Genomic DNA, 22,376 nt, shown 5'->3' with positions numbered 1-22,376 from the left:
GTTGCAGATCAACCACAAAGTGGTCCAAGACGTGCAGCGATTACACAAAAATAAAAACGGTTGCCCAATATAAAATGTTTATTTTTTCTATGGCCCACCCTGTATGTGAGAGTGATGATACAGGACATCTATGTTGATATTTCACATTACTTTTATACATCATTAAAAGCTTTCACAACAAAAATATTCATGTAGATAAAAAAAAAAATTTGATTTGAGCTACATAAATAGCATTATAAATATTAAGCTTTTCTTAAAGTTTGTCACCAATTCCAAAACTATTGAAATGGAGCCTCTACTCATGTTTCTAGTTAGCAGTTAATATGCACAGTAATAAAACATTCTGCACTGGCTAACTACATTATATGCTTTTGTATGGCCGCATATTTAAAATCTATTACTAACATTACATGCGTTACGTACAAACCAGCTTTTGGATCAAAATAAAATTAAATGCGATAACGTTTGAGAGCTGAATGATTCTGGGAAATATGTATGCCAAAAAATAAAAGATCCGGCAGACAGCTGGTAAATCTTCTAACTGCATGTTGGACAGATGGTTGGTGCACAACCTGGAGGCACTTTTAAATCAAACACTGAATCTTAGTGTTTTGGCATTCATGTGATTTGTTTATAATAAGAATCCCATTAGATATAATGTACATACCTAGTGCATTTCTGAGCACAACTATTGTAAAAAAAACAAATAAAATAAAATAACAATTATATTGTGTTCATAGAAAACCTTTCAACATCTGTAACTTCACTGATTACATTCAACCAAATAATTTGTTCGGAGTCATAGGACTGGAGGTTTAATGAGCAGCTGTTGCTGGCAGCTCCAGAAGATCTCCAAAAAAAAATAAAAAAGCCTGAATAAAAGGAAGAGAGATGGAAAGAGACACAAGATTTGGGATAACATCTGAAATATGAACATAACACCTGAACATGAAGAAATGTTGGATTTCCACAAAATTTATTATTTGAAAATTAAAACACAGAATAAAATAGAAACAGGCTTTTTCAAAAATGCAGTTTCAGCAAATAATCTAAAAATGATATCGGTTTAAAATATAAAACATTATTAATCAAGGACAGATGACCTTCAGATATGACCTGAGATCTCTACAAGATGCTGACTAAACTCCTTACAGCAAGTCAAGATATTTTACAATCACAGAAATATTCCAAATCCACATGGTTTTCACTTATAGTAAGCAGGAGTTTTCTTGATTTGGTTGTTTCACAGATGAAGCGCTGAAGAAAAAGCATTGGCATCTGATGTATGAGACTAACGTGCGCCAGCTTTTCACAACAAACACAGCATCAGAGTGTCAGACAGAACATTTTAAATAAGTAACATAAATTAAAACATATTTTGCTATGCTTTCCTGACAACTATCACAGACTTTTTTTTTAGCATATGATCCCTAACTATCTAAACAAATTGATAAGGTTTTAATAGTTCAGAGTATGTTCTATGTGTGTGAGGATGTGTGAAGAGCTTTGGGGTTCTCTGAACTTTATATGCTATACAAGTACGAGCTACTTCACATCTACCATTATGTTTTACAAATACCTGATTGTTACTTAAACAGCTACCTCCATCTGCACCATTTTAGTTACACGCAATCCACATTAAAGAAAACCTCTTTGACATAACACAAGCTGTAATTAGTTCAATAAAGTCTTGCTTTTGGAACAGTTAGTTTCTGAGTTGTTGCAGGAGCACAACATTGAAAATGATGATAGAAAAAGTTGTTTCTGTTTGGCTTTTGCTGCTAAACATTATTTAGCCACAATTCACAAGCCTTTGACAGAGCATAGATAAAGGATTAAAATAAAGAAATGTGTTGATTTGAATTTAGTGCATTAAAGTCAGATTATTTCTTAGAAATAAATGCAACCTGAAGCCTTTGTAGCTGCCACTTTTAAATCTGTGAGCTTAGTTATGTTCTATCTATCTATCTATCTATCTATCTATCTATCTATCTATCTATCTATCTATCTATCTATCTATCTATCTATCTATCTATCTATCTATCTATCTATCTATCTATCTATCTATCTATCTATCTATCTATCTATCTATCTATCTATCTATCTATCTATCTATCTATCTATCAAACTGATTAATTGTAACCAAAAAAGGCTTAAAAACACAGAAAACATTTTTAGAAACCAGGGCTGAAGTAGCATAGGCTAATATGGACGAAACAAGCTGCTTTTATGGCAAGCTCTAGGTCAGTCTATATAAAAAGATCAAAGCCTTAAACAAACAAGAACAACAACAAAAAAATATATCTTTTGTATAGACTGTAATTTTATGCTTTCTGGTCTGCCTTTGATTCATTGAAGTATTGAGAGTGAACTGAAAGCAGCCTTTTTGAATGCTTACATCTTTGTTCATTAGAAATGGAATCAAGCCCAAAAGAACGGAGGTTGGAATACAGCTTTGCAGAGACTCATTTTGACTTATATTTGCAGTTTTCTTAATTTCTTTTTCATTTTTTTTTTATTTTTTGTTTATTGTCCTAGAGAAACTTTGCCTCAAATTGAGCAGAGCTCCATTCTAAATTATGTGAAGTGAGGACAAAATGCCTGTTGTTAGTGTAAACACAAAACAGCCAATGTAGTTTTGAAAAAGGCAGGAATCTGAGAGCATTTTGCCTCGTTTTTCTTCTGATTCCCAATGATTTTTACAATGAAGTAAAATTTACCCAAACAACAATGCATCTTAACGAATCTTAAAACTTTTATAGGAAGCATTTACCAAGTCCACCTGCTGCGTTTTGTGCACTTCTCTAACCAAGCGAAACTCTGGTCCCCTTGCTTTTTGGACATTTGCATTTTTTGTTTTAACACTTATATGTCATCAGAAACAGCATCTGCTTCAAGTGGTGCCTCAAAAACAGCAAAACAATTATTTTAAAAAATATCTGTGAATCCTGATGGTTATTCTGGTGGTTGCTCCTCATGCGCTCATGTTTTCATTGTTTTGATTTGATCTAGAGAAGGAGGAAAATGGTTATTCAGCAAAATATAACACATATGTATCTTAATAACAGACACCTGTTTCTTTGAATTCTCAGGATTACCAAAAGAAAACTGGACAAAAATGGGTCGGGATGAAGAGTTTACATGGTGGGTTTAATTTAAATCTAATGCTGAACATACTGCAAAAAATAATATCTATGCGTTTAAGTAATATTCATTTCAGCAATGATAGTCTTCAGGCACCACAATCCCTTCACGGATTTCCTATTAGCAAGAGCCAATAAGACTACGATCAAATTGTCTGATACAAGTAGGTTTCTAGCTTAAATACATTGCACAGGTGGCTTCATGTAAACTCATGTACTTAGGATACAACAACATAGGAAAGGGAACCAGTAATAAATCCTAAACAAATACAATTCAACAAAATTAGTATTAAAAAGCAACCAGTACTCACTGTATAATTTGATCTATGGAAGGATTTGAATGAGGGCATTAAACATAACAGAAAAAAAGACATGGACATTCTTGGACAATGAAACATATTTGTTATGAACATGCTTTGGAAAAAAATAACTCTGTCTTTTTAAGAGACAAAGACATCTTGAAATTTCAGATAACTATAGGTCAAGATAGCAATGAGAAAATGGCAGAAACAAAGAGACTTCAATAAATGATAAGACAAAAATGGTGTAATAATCCTCATTCACATGACTGCTCCCTGCTATTGAGGTTAGAACTAAATCTCTCATTGGTTTATCTCTTCCTCAGCCCACAGCCACTCCACCTACTTAACCTGATGTTACAACCATTTCTTAACAGAACTCTAACTAGGTTGGATAAAAGTAAGACTGGAGTATTACTGTGGATAGGAAACTAATCTGAACACCTGCAGTTACATTAGAAAATAGTCAATAACAGCAGTGGTGGGTTAATTTGATATTAGAACAGCTGCTTCGAATAAATTGGCAGTCTGGTATATTAAATAACCAAATAAATAAAAGCACTTCCCAAACTTTCTAACTCCGTGCTGTGCATGAAAACCAGCTGTGAGACATTTTTCCTCAGCTATGGAGCCTAATTAGTCTGACCATTGCCTTTCTATGCAATTCTACTTGATTATCATCTGCCTTCAGTGATCCACTGGGATTTCTCCCACTGACCTGGATTTCTCCGATTGAGTTTTAACCTTTTAACCTTACCAATCAAGAAAACAGAAGGAAGAGTTGTGACTGTAGTTTGGTAATGACGACGGAGGAAGTGAACAAAGCCATTCAGTTGTCTTGTTGGTCAAACTTTCAAATTTTGAGGAATTAAAGTTGGAGCAAGAAGAATGTACAAGACACTTTATTGCTGGGAAATATGTTGTGGCCACTGGGTAAAATCAGATCTGATATTTTAAAACTTCAACAAAGTCTAATAAAGAAAACAAACAAAAAAAAACATGTTGAATATGACCAAATGTGTGTTGTTGTTACTTTATTAGATTTTGAATGATATCCTGGCTAAAAAGTCATCATGTAAGAATAAAGTAGATAGCGAAGTAAACTTCATATTAATCTAGGGTAAAAATAAAAATAATCATACAACATTTTAGTCTTCAATTATGCACATTAGGTATTTTAGTCTTCAATTATGCACAATTGATATCTTACCTTGCAGCCAGTCAACTCCTTCTTGTAAACCTTCTCCTCTGATAGCATCAGTGGCACTGGAAAACAACAAATTTGTTCTGAAAAGCAAAAACCTGCAGCCACCCAGGCATTTCTACCAGCGATGCAGAAAAAAAACAAAAAACACTTTTAAGAAATCCCCAAAAATGTTAGAAATATCTATGACTACACTCATGTGGTTTAATAGTTATGTTAGATTATTAGTAGTAGTGTACAGTTTAAGAGACAAGTGCTTCAAAGAGTTTTAATCTGTTCATACCAGATGTGCCAGGGCTTGTCTTTGATGTTCTCCAAAGAGAGCAGCTGTGAGACCTTGACAGAAGACAGAGCATCTCTGACATCCATCTTGTTAGCAAAGAAAAGGATGGGGATCCTCCTGTGTTTAATATCTGCAACAAAACGGGGAGGAAAGCGTAAACAACCCACAATTGTGATGCTGAATAATAAGGAACAATATTTTGACACTAGTGTTTAATATTTGACACAACATCACTTAATATGTGTTCTGCAAAGTGGTTCACTATGTTTCTCACTCGTGGAATACTTTGTTTTCCATCCACACACACATACATACAAAGAAACATAAAATGGGTTTAGAGCATTGATGTTTGTGCCTTTTTCTAAAATATAAACCAAAAATCTGTATTCATATTTGTATGGTTTAGACACAGAACAGCATAAAAAAAACTGTGCAGACAAATAAGAAAGAGCTTACCGGGATGATTTAATAATGTTTCCAATTCTTCTTTGGCTACAACCATTCTTAGCTTGTCTGCACTATCAATGACAAATATTATAGCTTGCCCTTCCCTGAGAAGAGAGTAATGGGAATAAAATGCATGTATATCACCAAAAAGGCAGAAGATTGTATGTGTGCACTCACTTGTAGTAATGTTCCCAAAGATTCCTGTATCTGCCTTGACCGGACATGTCAAAGACGGTAAATGAAAGACTGCAGAATAGAAAAAAAATAAAACCAATAAAATTGGAAACCTAAAAGTTATCGCAAGGAGCAAATATTCTATCACTTATTAGATGAAATGTTCAAATAAAAACAAGGTGGTAAAACAATAACACATTTAATTTTTACTATATGGCATTAAGTATCTACCTGGTTGTCTTGAACTTCTCTATACTGAAGCCAATTGTTGGAACAATGTCTTGCACCTGGGCCTAAAAGAAAAAGAGACTTTCAGGAATGGCTCAAAGACAAGCTCACACAGGCAATGTTCAGTTTCATTGTCATGTTTTTTACTTAATTGCATTGTAAATAATGTTGCGCAACAGCAGATCAACATAACTACATGACAGTACATTTACAACACAAAAAGAACATGCACAGCATATGTCAGTGAGAGCTGTATTAAATACAACAAGTGCACAAATTTCACTGGATCATTAAATTACATTGGAAGGCTTGAGTTTGTTGATGATGGTGGTTTTGCCACTGTTGTCCAGGCCCAGGCAGAGCACATTCACCTCCTTCTTTAAGCCCAGCCATCCGACCAACTTGTCAAATAGTCCCATTGGCTAGCAAGCAACCATCGGCTGTGACCCTTCAATGAAAAAAAAAAAAAAAAAGTTAGTAGATTAAAATTACAAATAAGAAGAGGTAAGAAACAGAAAAGAAATCTGTAATAGACACAAATTGATCACACTTTCCCAGCTACAATGATGATATGAGTTTTAATAAACTTTTTCTTTTCTCTTTTTTGTTTTCAGCTATCATTATGCGCCTTCCCCTCTTTTGACCTCTAGTATCTCAAACACTGAGATTTAAATAAGATGCAGGTGGGTAACGTCCATCCAACAGGCTAACTATATTAATGCTTTGAAGAAAGTGGATCCTTGGCAACTGAAATATTATAGCATATTATATACACTACTTTATGAGAGTCCTATTCAATTACCAAAATGCACAAAAACTGAATTAATATAGGGCCTTTCCATTCATTACGGCTACTCAACGGCTACATTCATCCAGTCACACTTTAACAATGGAAGTTGTCTAATTTTGATATTGCAATCAATGACACCTGCAACCAGCTCTGATTAAAATTAACAAGTACATATAAAGATGCATCACACTGATCTGGTTGCTAGCTAAATTGTTTTAAGGAAAACTATAGCCTCCTTTACTTTTAGAAAAGCCCAGTGTATCCAAAAACAGAGCAAAGATCAATGAGGAATAGAAACTCCTTTCATGCTGAGAAATTAACTAAAAAACGAGAAATATCTGGTACGGTTACGTTCAATAGTGTCCATTTCCCTCATATTAGCCGAGCCATTCAGGAAATATGTTCATGGTGCTAAGCCACTTTAAAAAAAATAGCATGCAGAGCAAAAATAATGCTTTGATTAATAATGAATGTGTATGAAATTCGTTTCTTTTAAGTAGCAGCGGCTTTATTTTATATGAACATCACACTAACATTTAACACACAATTGTATTTAAATCTATATGTAATTATGATGATATCAGTAATAAAAAAGAATATAAGAGCATTATCTACACCCATAAGTGTTTGGCGGTTCTAACCAGAATTGGTCGCCTTTACTACAAGCTACAGCTATTTAATCTCTGTCCCGATAGTCGCTAGCAAGCCACTGCTAACCGTTAGCTGTTTGAAAGTTAACTACTTCAGTCAGTTCAATACGACATAGACAGCGCTTTCCGTGGATTTTCTACAAAAGAAATCACAATATTTTTCCACTCTAAATAATCCAAATGTAGTTATGCAATTGTAGCGAATACCAACACCGCTGATAGCCGAGCTACGATATCGCTAACGTTAGCCAGTATTATCCTGTCGCAGATTATTAAGTAGAGCTGTAACTTACCTGTAATTACCCGTGCTATGTTGCTAATATTGGATCAGCTAGTGCAGTCCCAGTCTTTGTATTTAACTAACTGATGTTTCATTCATTTCTCTGATGCTCTCTCATACTACCTAGAATAAAAATATAACTCGATATTTACACTACGTTGCTGGGACACCACTGTCTTGCCACTAGGTTGGATCAACGGGGCAACGGAAGGCACGTACTGGTTTTCTACGTCAACCGCACAGGGGTCTACCGTGATTGGTCATTGTGTTGCTCGGCAACGATTGGTCTACTCTGCTGTGATTACATTGATAGCGGCGTAATCATATATATGGATAGAGGTGTAGTAATGTTTGGCAAACCCACAATTTAAAACCTTTACTCGTAATGACAATAAAGGAGCAAATTGAGTGTTGTTATTTATTGCCCGTTTGTTATTTTTAAAAAAGCCTGCAAAGCACATACCTAAAACTTGGAAAATATACAATGTTCCGCTTCTGTTGTCAGCTAGGACTAAATTTCACAAAATAAAAATGAAAAGTTAATTTAAATGTTATGACTACTAGCCTCGAGGTGCTTGTGGGGTGGTGGTAGGGTTAGGGCAGGGGTTCTGCAATGTAATTTAATTGTTGTTAAAATATACTTTATTATAGTAAAATTGCTAACATTACTAACCAAACCTGTTTGCAAGGAATACAGAAACGAGTTTAAAATGTCCATGTAAATCAAGATTAAAAACAAATTGAGAAGAAAGTGATATTGGGCAGAATTTATACAACCTTTTCTGATTTTCATCTTTTACCCACCTGTTTGTTTAAATATATAAATATTTAAAATGTTAAATGATTTAACATCTAGTCAAAAACAAATTGCACCATGTGATTGATCAGTAAACAAAAAAGCACTATGACCATGCACTTATCACCAAATGACCTTCAAGTGTCTGCTTACATACCTGATAAGACTTCATGCCTTGGACACCGTTCACATGAAGATGGTCGTCTACAGGTGTTTAAAGTTTCCCGTTTATTGTTGTGCATTAACCACAAAGCCAGTGTGGCACAAAGATGGTTTTTAGAGTTTGAGCAAAAAGCAGCACTAAAATATAGTTGTTTATTAAGGAAGAAACTTACAGAATAAAACATACAACTTTCACAAGACGTTTTTTGTACAAGACATACTGCATTATCATGAGGAGAGAACATATTTCTAAAAAAAAAAAAAAATCGTTTGACATTCAGTGGTCTTCAGTTCAAAACTCATTGTGGATTTTTTTTTTTTTTTGTTTAAAACCAGTTGGAAATCTTAGAACCACATTATTTCGCATACATCACCAGACGGTATTTATCCTCTCCTCATCTTCCCTGGTCATGAGGTAACTGACTTGACACCTTTCAAAGTCAATAGAAACCATTGGATTGTCACTTGGAAAGATAAGAGGTATTGGTGAACACTTGAATAGACACTAGAGACATGAAGTCCTAAATTCAAGTGAATGCTAGTACTTGCTGAGATAATAAAAAGACCCGGTTTGCCCAATGCTGACAGAGGTTGATTGTTGTGGAAGCTGTCCGAAGAGATGATAGTTGGGATTATGAGTGCAACTTATCTGGGCAGCCATGGGTCTAGTACCAAGACCCCTCCCTCATGAGCAGCATGTGGTACTTGCAACACCTAACAATCCAGTGTTTGTGCAATTGGTTGGATGATGATGTCAAGGATCGGCAGCTGGATGTGTAAAAACACAGTCTGGTTTTGTGAAATGGTCTCAAACTTGAAATCCACTCTGATGAATGTGATGAAGTTGCAGTCGTAGAGACTGTATGCTGCTTATGATTCTCCTCTGGTGGCCAATCAAACAGACTCCAATGCGTTTGATGTCCCTGATGAGGAGAAGGAGAATTGTCCAGTTTTAAATAAGAGCATAAGACAAAACATTTGCTTGGCAGAAGCTTGAACTTTAAGAGCTGAAATCAAGGAAAGTTGAATAAAGGTAGGTCTAAAATGTATATATTTAGTATATCAGGAGTGGTGTAATAAAACATCAAAATTAAATTTTATACAAAAATATTAAAGATCCTGAAAATGTGATGAAGTTGTATATTTAGCTACTTTTAATGTGAACTCAAACCAGACCTCCATACATTTGTCTGGCATGTCAAAAACCACTCACATCCTACTTTAACCTTTTGTATCAAATACATGCCTCCTCATATACAGCACTCTGCACAATCCTCACAGTTCTTGATGCAATGCTTTGACCGTGTTCCCATTTTTCTTTGAGTTCATTGCAATTTTTTTATTCTATTTGTGTGTAGCATCACTCTTTATAATTTAGCTCCACTTACTCTATACTCATAGTTGCAATAGAATCCAGTGTAGTGTATCCTGCTGCAAGGAAGTTGCTCTTATACTGGCTCATTTTGATGGAGTCTAGCCAGTCGCCGATAGAGATGAAAAGAGGGTAGTCTGGCATCTCCTCAGGAGAGTCTGAAAAACTGAGAAGACAAACAGCATATTAGCTGATACAACGTCAAGTTGGCATAACAAAAAACTGCATGGTTGATTTTATCTGGTTAGTTAATAGCGCAAAGTGATTTAAAAACAAAATACACGTTAGAAATGCTACTCTTCTTTCACTATGAGGTATGGGATGTACTGTATTTTTAATTTTTTTCACTTCTGAAAATATATTCCAATTATTGTTAATAAAAAATAAAAACAAACTGAAAAAAAACCCTACTTTTTGTAAAAGTATAATTGTCATTTTTGCTATTAGGGCTACGCTAAGAAAATAAAAAAAGAATATTACAAGAATAAAGTCATAGTATTATGAGAATAAAGTCACGATATTATGACTTTATTATGACTTCATTCTAAAAATATTATGACCTTATTCTCATATTATCTCCACTTTATTCACATGTGACTTTATTCTTGTAATATCATGACCTTTATTCTCATAATACAACCTTATTCTCATAATATTATAACTTTATTCTCAAAATTTTATGACTTTCTTCTCATAATTATCTTTTTTCTTAGTATGGTCGTAGTATTCTGTCTTTGTTTGTGGTTTGAACGCAGGCACAGACATTTATAATAACCTGACATTTACCTTAGAGCGTCATTGACCAGAGTCAGCATACTATTGGGATTAATTATGAGTTTGTCAAGGAAAGAAACCACATCGTTAAAGCTTGGGCGTTGGCTGGACTCCTTTTGCCAGCAGTGCAGCATCAACTGGTGTAGGGTCACAGGACAGCCAATTGGTGCTGGCAGACGATACCCTTCTTCAATTGATAAAATAACCTAAGAGAAATGTCAACAAAAAACAACTACTGGATTAGATTTTTTTTATTCTTAAAAAATAAAAAAATTGTATTGATTGATTGTATGTGAATAGAAACTTACATCTTGATTGGACATTTCCCAGTAGGGCCTTTCACCATATGACATCACTTCCCACATAACAATGGCATAGCTCCATACGTCACTAGCTGAAGAAAACTTTCCATAAGCAATAGCCTCTGGTGCTGTCCAGCGAATTGGTATTTTTCCTCCCTGATTCAAAGTAACACAGAATCATCCGTTGACGCTCAGAGTTTGTTTAACCATAAAATGATTTTTGAGCTGCCATTCCTACACTCACTGTAGCTGTGTAAGCAGATTCAGAGTCATCTTCAAGGATCCTAGACATGCCAAAATCTGACACTTTGCACACCAAGTTTTCATCCACCAAGATGTTGCGAGCAGCCAGGTCCCTGTGAACGTAACCCATGTCTGAAAGGTATGTCATGCCAACTACGATGCCTCGCAGCATACCAATCAGCTGGAGCACAGTGAACTGGCCCTCACGGGTCTGGAGTTTGGAGATGCAGACAACAGAGAAAACAAGATAAATAAGTGAGGGTTTTTTCTCTACACTATGATGATGTACAAATAAATATCTGAATAATAAAAAACACTCAATACCCGCAGGAAAGCGTCAAGTGCTCCATTTTCCATGTATTCTACTACTATCATCACTGGTCTACCTGAGAGAATGGAGAAAAATACTTGAGTAAAACAATTTTGAAAGATGCATGCAGGAAACACAAGGGGATTGGATTTTAAAAGCAAGCCTCTATTGAAAGGTGATTACAAATAAACATTAGTAGACTGCTAGTAACATATATAAAATATCAGAAGACAATAAAAGCATTGTTAAATACAATGGTTTTTCACAAAAAAAAATTAATTCAGCTCACTCTTAGTGACAACTCCCTCCAGCCTGATGATGTTAGAGTTGTTGAACTGTCCTATGATGGAGGCCTCGCGCAGAAACTCCCTTCTCTGCTCTTCCAAATAACCACCTTTAAGGGTCTTTATTGCCACAGCAACGTCCTTTCTTCCAGGAATACGCAGGCGCCCACTACACACCTCTCCAAACTCACCTGTTAAGACAAATCAAGACTAACTCCTATGTACTGTATCAGACTCTTTAGTAATGTATTATAGTTATTTTCTTTCTGGTATTAACATATGAACTCTTCATATTGAGGTTTAGCAGACACAACTTTACATATTAGGGTGATAAAATAATATTTGATAAAATGTAACATTACTTTGTCTTTTCGCCTTTATCCTGAATATTGGTAATTGTGCTTCTTGTCCACTAGATGGAGACTGTGTGACAGGAAATCATCAAATGGCAGCAACGTTTGATTGCTGCCATATTTAGTACAGGGACCATCCGTTCAGTTTAGTGAAAAGTGTTGATTACAGTCTGCAGTTTTAACTTTTCATGTCTAAGCCACAAAACCATAAATTTCCTTAAAAACAGCTGCAATTAGACTCCATAAAAACCTTCAATGACAAGTTTATAGTATTAATCATTAATTTTTACTATCTTCCTTGACATAAAATGAGATCATGTCTCTTTCTCAAGTGCCCAATAATAATAACTGAGGGAGCTGAGGCAGACTTGTGTAATATTTATAGAAAACAGCACCTTATTTAAGGTGACACCACACTTTGAAAATGCTCTCAAACTTCCAGGCACTGTGTAGAAATTCACAAATTATAGCAATCTGCTCATAAGGATTAGTAATAATCTCACCAGCACCAATCACTCTGTCAATGCATATGTATGAGGGGTCTATCTCCTTTGCGAATTCTTCCACAGCCTGTGTCGGGTCTTCATATGTGTCTGGATCCACGTACGTCTTTATTCCAGAAAATGGGACTGTAATACATGAACAGCACAACATGATATTAGATATTTCTTTCAAACTTTCCTTGGATGTTTTTCATGAAAATGTTGGTAAGTACAAAACTATGCGATATATACACGATATATAGAGACATTCTGTAATAACACTTACATGAGCTGCACATCATATTTCATTATTTAATCAATCTGTAAATGTGTGTTTAAATCACAAGCTGAGAAGTAACTGTTTTCTGATTCTGTTTCAGTAAATGTACTTTTCATATTTATACATCATGAGCTTCTTTACTGTCCACTTTCTACTAGAGTTTGTCATTTGCTTTGGTCTGTCTGCACATTAAAATATATACAGTAGCTATCACAAATTTGTACACTTCAATTACTTTTTAAAATCTCATAGATACATATCTTTTAATTTGACTCCGTCTCCCTGTTTTGAGCCTTGGGTTAGTTTTAATATATATATATATTTATTAATCACACTGAGCAGTACGTGCCAAATCTTGAACCTTAAAGTCTTCCAACAACTTTCAAATTCTGATGTAGAAAACTTCTCAAAGATTGGCTTATAGCAGCTCACAACTGCTTATTATACGTGGGCTAATTTTTCTTAAGAAACAAGGCTTTTTCATCCTAGACATCTTCTTTCGAACACAGTCCCAAAGAAATTTGTAAGCCAATAACTGGTGGAGTACTTGTTTCTAGTATCTTTTAACTTTGCTGTATTTCTGTCAAGAAATGGGGAAAAAAACTGTGGAATAAATATGAAGTATGAAGGTGAGAAAAATCCCCAAAGTTATAACCTCAATACTATAGGCAGCCAGACTCCAGCAACCTGCTGTTTGTGCGAGCCTTGGGATGTTGCTGCAGAGGAGGGCAGATGATGACTGGCACAAACGCTAACTGGAAAGAGACCATGGGACACCTCTAGCAGGAGAGGTTGGGACAAAATGTACTTTATAGCTTTGTCGGCTCACATTGCAGAAAGTTGAAAGCTTTGTTTGAGACAGACTCAAGTCTGGAGTCTGAATTGCACCTCTGTCTCTGGGGTGTCTGTGGAAGAAGAAGAAGAAGTAGAAGAAGCTGTTCTTTACTAGTTTGTTGAGCTTGCTGGCACTACCTGCCTGACTGAGCCTCCAGTAAAAAAAAAACAAGAAAGAACAAGCAAGGAAATACCAGGATTACAGTTATCAAAATAACATTAAATCCTTTCAGGGATTTCAGCAAACAGGGAAACAATATCATTCCACTTTCTGAGCTAAATGTAGTTTAACATAGAGCTATCCATCCATCCACTGTCTATCATTGCATCTATCCAGCAGTTATTGGGCATTGGACTAAACCCTGGACAGGTCGCAGCACATCACAGTAGGTTAGCATAGATCTAATTTATCACAAGAATTTATATTATGATATTTAATTTCTTGGCTGAACTTCACAATATAAATAAAAAGCAATCAAAACATTTTTCTTTGTTGACAAAGACTTTATCTTTAAATATGTTAATCATGTTTCTATCAAATTAAAAAGGTATCTACTTGCAAAAACAGCAATTATGAAACAAAATAAATCAATTTTGGTATTACTGTTTAACTCAGACTTGTAAGCAAAAGCTTAAATAAAATGATATAAAAGTATCTAATAAATTATATGCCATGTTTTATAATTTGTGTTTTATTCTTTGAGAAATTTAAAGTGCCAACTGCAAAAAAAAAAAAAAAAAAAGCATAACCATACAACAAATAAAATGTTTGCCTTCAACAATGTATGTTTTATGTACCAAACTGAGTCTAAATCAGCCTACATAATCTACTGGAGGCTAAATCATAAATGTGCAATACATAAATGTGCATAGTGTCTGTAGACACTATGCAATTAACAAATTAGTGAATAAATTTAAATAACTTTAATCTTTGGAATCATCGTCAACCAAGAAGAATAAAAACTGTTTATTTTTTTATTTAATAGGAGAAGAAAAACTGAACACAGACAATAATTGTCGGCTCAAACAGAAACTGTGGTAGGCTAATGCAACAGCACAGCAGATCTGTGAATATTTTGGTTAATTCTCTGCGTTGTGGTGTGAATCTTCACTGCCCTCCTTGTATGTTTCAGATCAATCAAATATCTCGCCATCCGCCCCAAACAAGACAGAACAGTTTTCTCAAGAGCCTGACTAGCCCCCCCAGACGGAATCAAATTGAAAATCCACGGCACAAATGGTTTCAGTATAACACAGAGGATCACTTAGTTCCCAAAGAAAGATACATTGTTCCTTCAGGGAAATCAATAACTCACAGTTATCTGAAATTTTAGCCCAATAATATGGCCAGTGCAGCAATTCTCAAAGGAAAGAGCATATTCTGTAAAAATCCAATAAAAGGAGCTTACTATGATGTTTGAAAGGTAGAAAAAAGACAAAAGCTCTGCAAAGCGGATGTATCTCCTAACAGTTTTCTTGGATATGTTTCTAAATTAACTATACAAGGCACACACTGCAACTGATGTAATTTACATGTCATTATATAATATTTTAAACTCCACTTTGTGACAATCTGAAAGCGAGTTGGATTTGTTCAGTCTTTCTACACTACTAAATGCTGTTCATCTGATGTATCCTCTGGTCATTTGCGCATTTTGCTAATGTGTTCCTTCACTTTCAGAAAGCAGATGTCTTTTTTCCTCAGACTTTTCTCTGATTCTTTAAGGTGAACAAAGACAGCCGCTGATCAATTCTCTTTCTTCTTCAGTCGCTTAACTGTCTCAAATTATAAAGCAACATGTCTTTCTATTTGTATGCCAAGACTCATATAAACTTATTTTGCCAGCCTTGTTAGAGCTAATCAACCCCTGCTTCCATCAATATTGTTATTGGAAATTTTTTGAGATATTATTCTGATTATCACTTGAATTTACGTGAATGATGTTTGAGAAATTTAGGCATTTTCTCAAGGATTCTGGATAAATTCAGTTTAGTTATTCTTGTAAGCAGTAATTCCTACAAGCCTTTTGAGACTGTCTGTATCCTTTTCTCCTTAGCTGTCAATGCTATCTCAAAAATCGTTTCAAATGAAATGTCACTCAGCTCCAAACAAACGTTGTATGTCTTTTCAATGTTTTACCTTCTTCCAACAAATGGTCCCTGAAAGAAGGGATTGTGGCTTCAGAGTGACTTAAAATATATATTTCTGGTTTACTTATATTTCTACAAGCAGAAAACAAAGCTAAATGAAGACAACATGTATTAAAGGGTATAAGCTTTCATTACATGTTAAATCTAACAGCACCATTTCCATTTCCGCACTCAGATATTGTAACTATCTCCCTCAAATCCATCTCCTCATATGGAAAAGCACAAATATTGCGTGTTTGTGGTGGTGACTAAGACATCACTGCCTTCTTAGGACTGTTTATGCTACATAATTAAATAACTTTGATTGTATAAACTGATAATATTTACATGCAAATATTCATTTAAATATGAACCTTTTTAACAACTTCAACGAACCCATCATTTGCTGCAGAATTTCAACGTGAACTTGTACAAATTGTCTTTACAGGTGGGACAGACAAACCTCCATTCCTCCATTTAGATGAAAATCTAAAACAACACCATTCAGTATTCTTTAATTGAAAATATAGTCCATATAGCATTTTTTAAAATGTAAATATAAAAATATTTAAATCATAAATATTTTCCTCACGAGTAAGTGTTCACAGTCGTCAGGACAAATCACCCAAATTCAATCAGTTTGCTGTTGTGAGCTGTTGTGTTACAAGAACATCCTAAAGAAATAAGTGATGCAACCTTCATGCAGTCATTCTGTTAGTTGGGACAACCAGGCAGAGTAACAGTCTGGGGTCTTTGACAGTGGAAATCGAGTCTGTGGGACCAAAATGTTAGACCTGAGACACCACTGGCTTCTTTGGGGTGTTTATCCAGCCACATGACATTGATTGTACCAAGCCCTGCCTAGGTTAAATCTGAGGAAATGTGAAGAACAGGAGTAAAGCAGTAAGAAAGAATATTTATGCATGAGCAACTCAGTATGAGTCCAGAAAGACAGGACAAATTTGCAAGAAAACACTGTTTTTTAATGAGAGGACAGACATTTGAGAGAGTTGAGTAAAATACTTGAGAAAGCAAATAAAAGCACGTGCTTTTAAATTGAAAATGTGTGCTCTAGATAAAGAATGCATCTTTTACAAACTATAGTTTCTTGCACAAATTTATGTGGAAATGAAAGGTTCTGGGAGCTGGTGCATCTGTTACACTGGTTACAGATGTAACAGATGCCTCACACTGGTTTTCCTAACCAGTGTGAGGCAAACTAAGAATAAAAAACACACTTGTGCAAGGAAAAGAGAGGGAGAATAAAAACACAACTTTATGTACAGTACCATGTCCACTGTGGAAACGAGTTCTTTTATCCTCTGACTTCATCCTGGCTTTAATGTACCCCTGACACCTGCACAGAAGAACCAAATGAACAAAAGTGTAATTTTGCCTAAATCTGAGTAAGAATAACTTTCAAGAGATGCTTTTGCTAATGAGAACTTTGGATTTTTCAGAACCACATAATTACAGCTAGCATTCTGCCTAGAATCAGAACTTAAAGCACATTCCTTATTAGGTATACATTGATAAAAAAAAAAAATTAAGCAAATGTGGAAACTTGCTCTTTGAAAATGTCATGATTTAAAATGCAGCAGGACTTTTTTTTTCTTGCTGTAACCATATATTTAAATAGTTTTACCATACTTTTATTGAGTCACTATGCTTAAATCAAATGCAAACAAGCTCAAATATAATGGATTGCAAAGGTCATTTTCATGCTATACATTTTCTGACACCTACTCATAAAAACTGGTACTGAATCTCTCCCAGAGTACAAAGTACAACAAAACAGCTTTCATTCGTATCTGGATAGTGATATGCACTGAAACAGAAATGTTACCATAAACGCTTTGCCACCCAAATACAATGAATTTCAAGTAAAATTGGAATGGAAATTTTAGTGACTACAGTCAGGAACAAAGGTTAGAATATTAAAAAATAGCCACACTATTTGTGAAGGACAACAATTTTCTGAATTCAGAAGGTTTCAGTTTACATCACTGCCCAGAGGCAAACTGAGTAGATAATTCTTAGAACTACATCTGTGATTTATTTAATTTTTGTTAATTTTTATAGGTTTTTTTGTAACATGAGCTACTAAAGGTAAATCCCTGTTAACGAGAGGTGAACAGACGACAACAGTCTGGGCAAACCTGTGGAGGTTAATGGAATGGAGCAAACTGCTGGTACGTGTGTTACCTGCTGGGTAATTAGGCAGAAAATGGGTTCAGCCATTTGGAAAATAAGAGTGTCTGCTCAGTCGCAAAAAAAAAAAAAAAAAGAGTCCATTAACAGATTTCTGAAGCATTACTTTGTAGAGTTGGAGGAGGAATGGTGTTTGTGCAGAACGGCAAATGTGTGAGCAGTCAGTGCAAAAAGAAAACGAGGAAGTCTCACCGTCCTGTGATGAGGAGGAAGAGGGTAAGGATGACCAGAAGGGAGAAGCCGCCAACAGAAGCTGTGACAACAACCAGAACCTGACCCTGATCAGCAATGTCTGGATCTACAGAAAGCGAGAGGAAAGTAAGAGATGATGATGGAAAAATGGTCAAGCCGTTTTCAAGCACAACACCAAAAAATTTAAATATCATGAAAAGAGTTCAAAATTTTGTCACTTATTTCAGGAAGTGAAAGTTAAATATTGTGTTGATTTGTTTACACCTATACTGAGATATTTCATAATCTTATAGCTTATAGTAAAAACCCAATATTCAAAAAGTCTTAGAAGATTTGAATAATAAATAAGACAAATTACAATTGGATATTTTAAACACAAGAGTCATTTCACAAAAAATAAAGCAGTTAACCAACACCAGTAGATGTTATGGCAACTAGAACCATCACTATCTGTGGAAACTTCACACTGGACTTTAAGCAACATGGATTCTGTGCTCCAAACCCTGAGACCTTGATTTCCAAATGCAATGCAAACTTTCCTTTCATCTGAAAAGAAAACTTTGGACCACTCAACATCAGCGCAGCCCTCTTTCTCCTTAGTCCCTGTAAGATACTTCTGATGTTCTCTCTGGACTGGCTCAACACAAGAAATACAATATCTATAACTCACGAATAGGCATCATCTTTGCATATCAGTTCCTGATAAGCTGATTCCAGGCTCAGGTGACTCCTTGTAAAGCTTCCCAACATTCCTGAATGGCTTTTAAGGTTGTGGTTATCAGCATTACTGATGAACCGTTTTGTATGACTTTTCTTCCTTCCACTCAACTTTCAGTGAATAGCCCACATCTTTTGAGCTTTACTTGGCTGTCTTCTCCTTTCTAGAGCTTTTAATTTTATTTGTATCTATACTTGTGAATCCTAGCTGATCTTTAATTCAGCTGCAGTTGTTGACAAAAATTCTCAAGGTAGCTTCTGTCGATTTAGGGTGATCTGCCTGTGATAGATAGCAGTACAGTATGTATCATTGCATTGATTTTATCACTTCCCTGAGTAGGGGCTGCAATAGCTCACCCTTTGGTGGCAGACCTTTGGATTACCCTTTGGTGGTTTGGTTACACCAAAGGGTAATCTTACAATTAACATAATGAAAAATGTTCAGATGCGGTTGCTAGAAATATGCTTTGCAGACAATTGGTGTAAAAAAAAGAATATAAAAATAAATATGAAAATCTCCAAAATGATTTATTTGAGTTTATTGTTTAAACTTCTGAAGAGTCATATTATATTATATTATATTATATTAAATTATATTATATTATATTATATTATATTATATTATATTATATTATATTATATTATATTATATTATATTATTATTATAGTATATCATATTATATTTCTAACAAAATCAAAAGCAGATTTGAAGAAGTTTTGAGCTGAACAACAGTAATTAGTTTTATTGATCTGCGGCAAAGAAAGACCACAAATTTGTGTAAGGATTCAGCTGATGATGATAATTTGAGAATCTAATGGATTGCTAGAAAAGCTTGTGACTTGAAAACATGCCATCTTTCTACCTCAGACCAAGCCTTTATGAACCCAAACTCCAACATTCACCCTCATACCCTCAGGTGCAGTTGCAAACTCAAAGTTGGGGCTGTAAGCTGTGTAGCCGGCTGAAGTACGAGCCCGCACATGAAAGACGTAAACAGTCGAGGGTCTGAGGCCTGTGACTACCACTCTGGTGGATTTGGTCCGGGTTGACGAGTAGCTCAGTTGCTCCTGCTCCTGGACGGGCGTGAACAGATAACGAGTAAATGCTAAACAAGAATTATATAACTGGGTTGTACTCCTGCTTGTTATCAGAGACCAAGACACGTCATTTTTTTGTCTGAATATCTTTAAAATCAGACAAGGTGAAAACAAAAGTGATAAAGTATCACTGGTATTTTATAATTTTACCTTTTCATAGTATTTGACTTCATAGTCCACAATGTCTGAAGGCGGCTGTTCTACTTCTGACCAGGAGAGGGCGATGCTGTTGTGGGTGGCCCAATCTTTTCTTACTATTCCCACGAAGGCAGGGCCTAAGTCAAAGCAGAAAAGAAGGGAATTCAGAGAATTGAAATAATACATGAAAGACAAGAAAAGTGAAGAAATGCTTCTTAGGCTTAACAACTTTGGAGCAGACTCAAGAAGAGTCCTTCTTAAGAAGAACAACAGACTATAGAAACTAATGACCTAAAAGAGTTCAAAACACAGCGTCACTCACTAAACAAAACCTTTTAAAACTTCTAAGAGGTAAAATAGCACAACAAGAAGGTAAAGTAGTGATTTTGGGAAATGCCGGGTCCTGTAGATCATCACTTCAATACTTTTAGAAGAAAATCTTTATAAAATGATGTAACAACTTCAAAGCAATTTACCAGATTTCAAGAAAAGCTGAAAGTAAAAAATGCAAACAAGCCCTTATTTTTACCACCAAACTCTTGTATAATGTGCAGATTCAAAGCAGAAAAGTATTTTTTTTTCCCATATCACCACACTTACAGCATGCTGCTGAAACTGGTTGCATCACCTTTGAATTTGGGCAAAATGATTCTACAAACATGATAAAATCATCAATCACAAGTTCAAATATTTACCACCAATTATCCTCAGAGCTGCTGCGGTAAAATTCAACAAACTAATAGAGCTCTGTTGCTGAGCTCACTGTTTGAAGGATTATCTCTGGAATACTAATTCAGGACCAGACATGTTTCCTAAAGGGTTCTCACGCTCAGAGAAGCAGATAACCTGGTCCAGACAGATGGCCGCAGACTCAGAGTGGACAGGGCTCTTAAAGACTGCGACATGTCGCTACATTCATTCAGTTGTGCTTGTGTTGCAGATCCAACTTTCCCATCTTGTTGCGAAGCCAAGATTTTCTCGGCTCAGACAGAACACTTCACAGTTCAGCAGCTCAAACACTCACATTAAAAAAAGCAGCAGAGGAGAAGTGGAGCTCGCCGAAAGCAGGACTCGAATGCTGACACTTGCAAAAATATGAGTTTTTCATATAAGCACACAAAAATTCTGACTTTTGATACAAGTCTGGTTTCATACAGTCGAAAACAGATTTTTATTTATAAGCTATAAAAGGTTACATAAACGTTTTTTGTTTTTTTTTCACCCTCACTGTCTGACATTATAACAGGCTAGAGCCATTTTCAGCCAATTAAAACGACCAAAATTATTTCTATTTACTAAATGCCACAACAATTTCTCCGCAAGAGTAATGGCTCCCAAGTCAGATTAAAGCTTACAAATGTACTCTGAGGCGATTCCCTACATTTTAGGAGACAAGCTTGTGCATCCTTAAGAAAGCATCCTAAAGAAGGGGATTGGCAGCATTATGCTGTGGGGGTGTTTTGTTGCAAGTAAAGAATAAAACTGAATAAGAAGTCTCTCTCATTCCGGTATCAGGAAAAAAATAAGTAATTTTCTTAATCCTAACAGACTTGAATTAAGAAGAATTTAGTTTTATATAAAGTCAGACACTGAGAGAAAAAGGTTATTTTTTTTCAGAGAGTGTATGAAAATATTTGATTTCAGCTAACCGTGAGGTGAAAATGCTACATTGCGCTAACAGCATCACATTAGTATGCAGTATTGCTGCTATTATTGACAAAAGTAAAATAATAATACTAATAATAATAATAAAATACCAATTTGTTTCATGACTCAAAGTTCGAAAGCAAACAAATTCAGTTTGCCGTTCTGTGACCAAATTCTGTTTCTCAGTTAAATGAAAATATATTGTCCCGTCCTCTATATTTATTTTATATTTTCAGATTTCAAATTCTTGAAAATGAAACACCGAATGTTTTTACTTCTGCATTGCCTAGGAAATCCACAAAACTTTAGCAGGGAATACAAAGGGTTAACTTTAACTCACAGAGGCAGAACATCCACATGCAGAAAGGAGGCTTTTCTTTACGTGGTGACAGTTTGTCAGCTTTCGTGATGGAGACGCATAATGCTTGGGCTCTAAGGCCTTCAGGGACTTCTTGCATGAAATAGTATGAGATTAATTCTTGTCATTTGGAGGGATCTGTTGAAAAATATCTTCAACTCAGTAGTGCTCAGAAACTTTGAATAAGAATTGAAA

General features: G+C 35.2%; 2 protein-coding genes across 4 annotated transcripts in view; both read right to left on the bottom strand.

The window, feature by feature from the left end:
• Positions 1-607: 607 nt before the first annotated feature.
• arl6 (ADP-ribosylation factor-like 6) lies at positions 608-7,705 on the bottom strand. The gene is made up of 8 exons (XM_044101424.1): positions 7,512-7,705; positions 6,078-6,226; positions 5,782-5,843; positions 5,554-5,622; positions 5,386-5,480; positions 4,930-5,059; positions 4,653-4,708; positions 608-3,008 (listed from the first exon to the last, which is right to left on the bottom strand). Exons 2-8 carry the CDS (start codon positions 6,195-6,197, stop codon positions 2,983-2,985), a joined length of 558 nt encoding a protein of 185 aa, XP_043957359.1. The 5' UTR covers positions 6,198-6,226; positions 7,512-7,705; the 3' UTR covers positions 608-2,982.
• An 894-nt stretch (positions 7,706-8,599) lies between these two features.
• The window catches only part of LOC122822583 (ephrin type-A receptor 6-like), a 53,392-nt gene continuing 39,615 nt past the window's right edge, over positions 8,600-22,376 (bottom strand). For all 3 annotated transcript variants that reach the window (XM_044101391.1, XM_044101410.1, XM_044101401.1), the window contains 12 exons: positions 20,189-20,313; positions 19,852-20,014; positions 18,224-18,329; positions 17,110-17,177; positions 12,598-12,723; positions 11,747-11,932; positions 11,472-11,533; positions 11,149-11,358; positions 10,911-11,060; positions 10,615-10,808; positions 9,845-9,994; positions 8,600-9,379 (listed from right to left, as the gene is read on the bottom strand). In XM_044101391.1, the coding sequence (XP_043957326.1) occupies positions 9,265-9,379; positions 9,845-9,994; positions 10,615-10,808; positions 10,911-11,060; positions 11,149-11,358; positions 11,472-11,533; positions 11,747-11,932; positions 12,598-12,723; positions 17,110-17,177; positions 18,224-18,329; positions 19,852-20,014; positions 20,189-20,313 (1,655 nt within the window). In that variant the 3' untranslated portion in view covers positions 8,600-9,264. The remainder of the gene's footprint in view (positions 9,380-9,844; positions 9,995-10,614; positions 10,809-10,910; positions 11,061-11,148; positions 11,359-11,471; positions 11,534-11,746; positions 11,933-12,597; positions 12,724-17,109; positions 17,178-18,223; positions 18,330-19,851; positions 20,015-20,188; positions 20,314-22,376) is intronic.

This window comes from Gambusia affinis, linkage group LG02, assembly GCF_019740435.1.
Source record: "Gambusia affinis linkage group LG02, SWU_Gaff_1.0, whole genome shotgun sequence".
Taxonomy (NCBI): domain Eukaryota; kingdom Metazoa; phylum Chordata; class Actinopteri; order Cyprinodontiformes; family Poeciliidae; genus Gambusia; species Gambusia affinis.
Note: the sequence above shows the minus strand (reverse complement) of the source record. Positions and strands in the feature narration are given on the sequence as shown.

What these genes read in the sequence shown, in the direction of transcription:
- arl6 (XM_044101424.1), bottom strand. Translation starts at nt 6,197, where the DNA reads ATGGGACTATTTGACAAGTTGGTCGGATGGCTGGGCTTAAAGAAGGAG. An exon ending in CTTTGGGAACATTACTACAA is followed by an intron (nt 5,481 to 5,553) that starts GTGAGTGCACAC and finishes CTCTCTTCTCAG; the next exon opens with GGAAGGGCAAGCTATAATAT. An exon ending in AACATTATTAAATCATCCCG is followed by an intron (nt 5,060 to 5,385) that starts GTAAGCTCTTTC and finishes GTTTTGTTGCAG; the next exon opens with ATATTAAACACAGGAGGATC.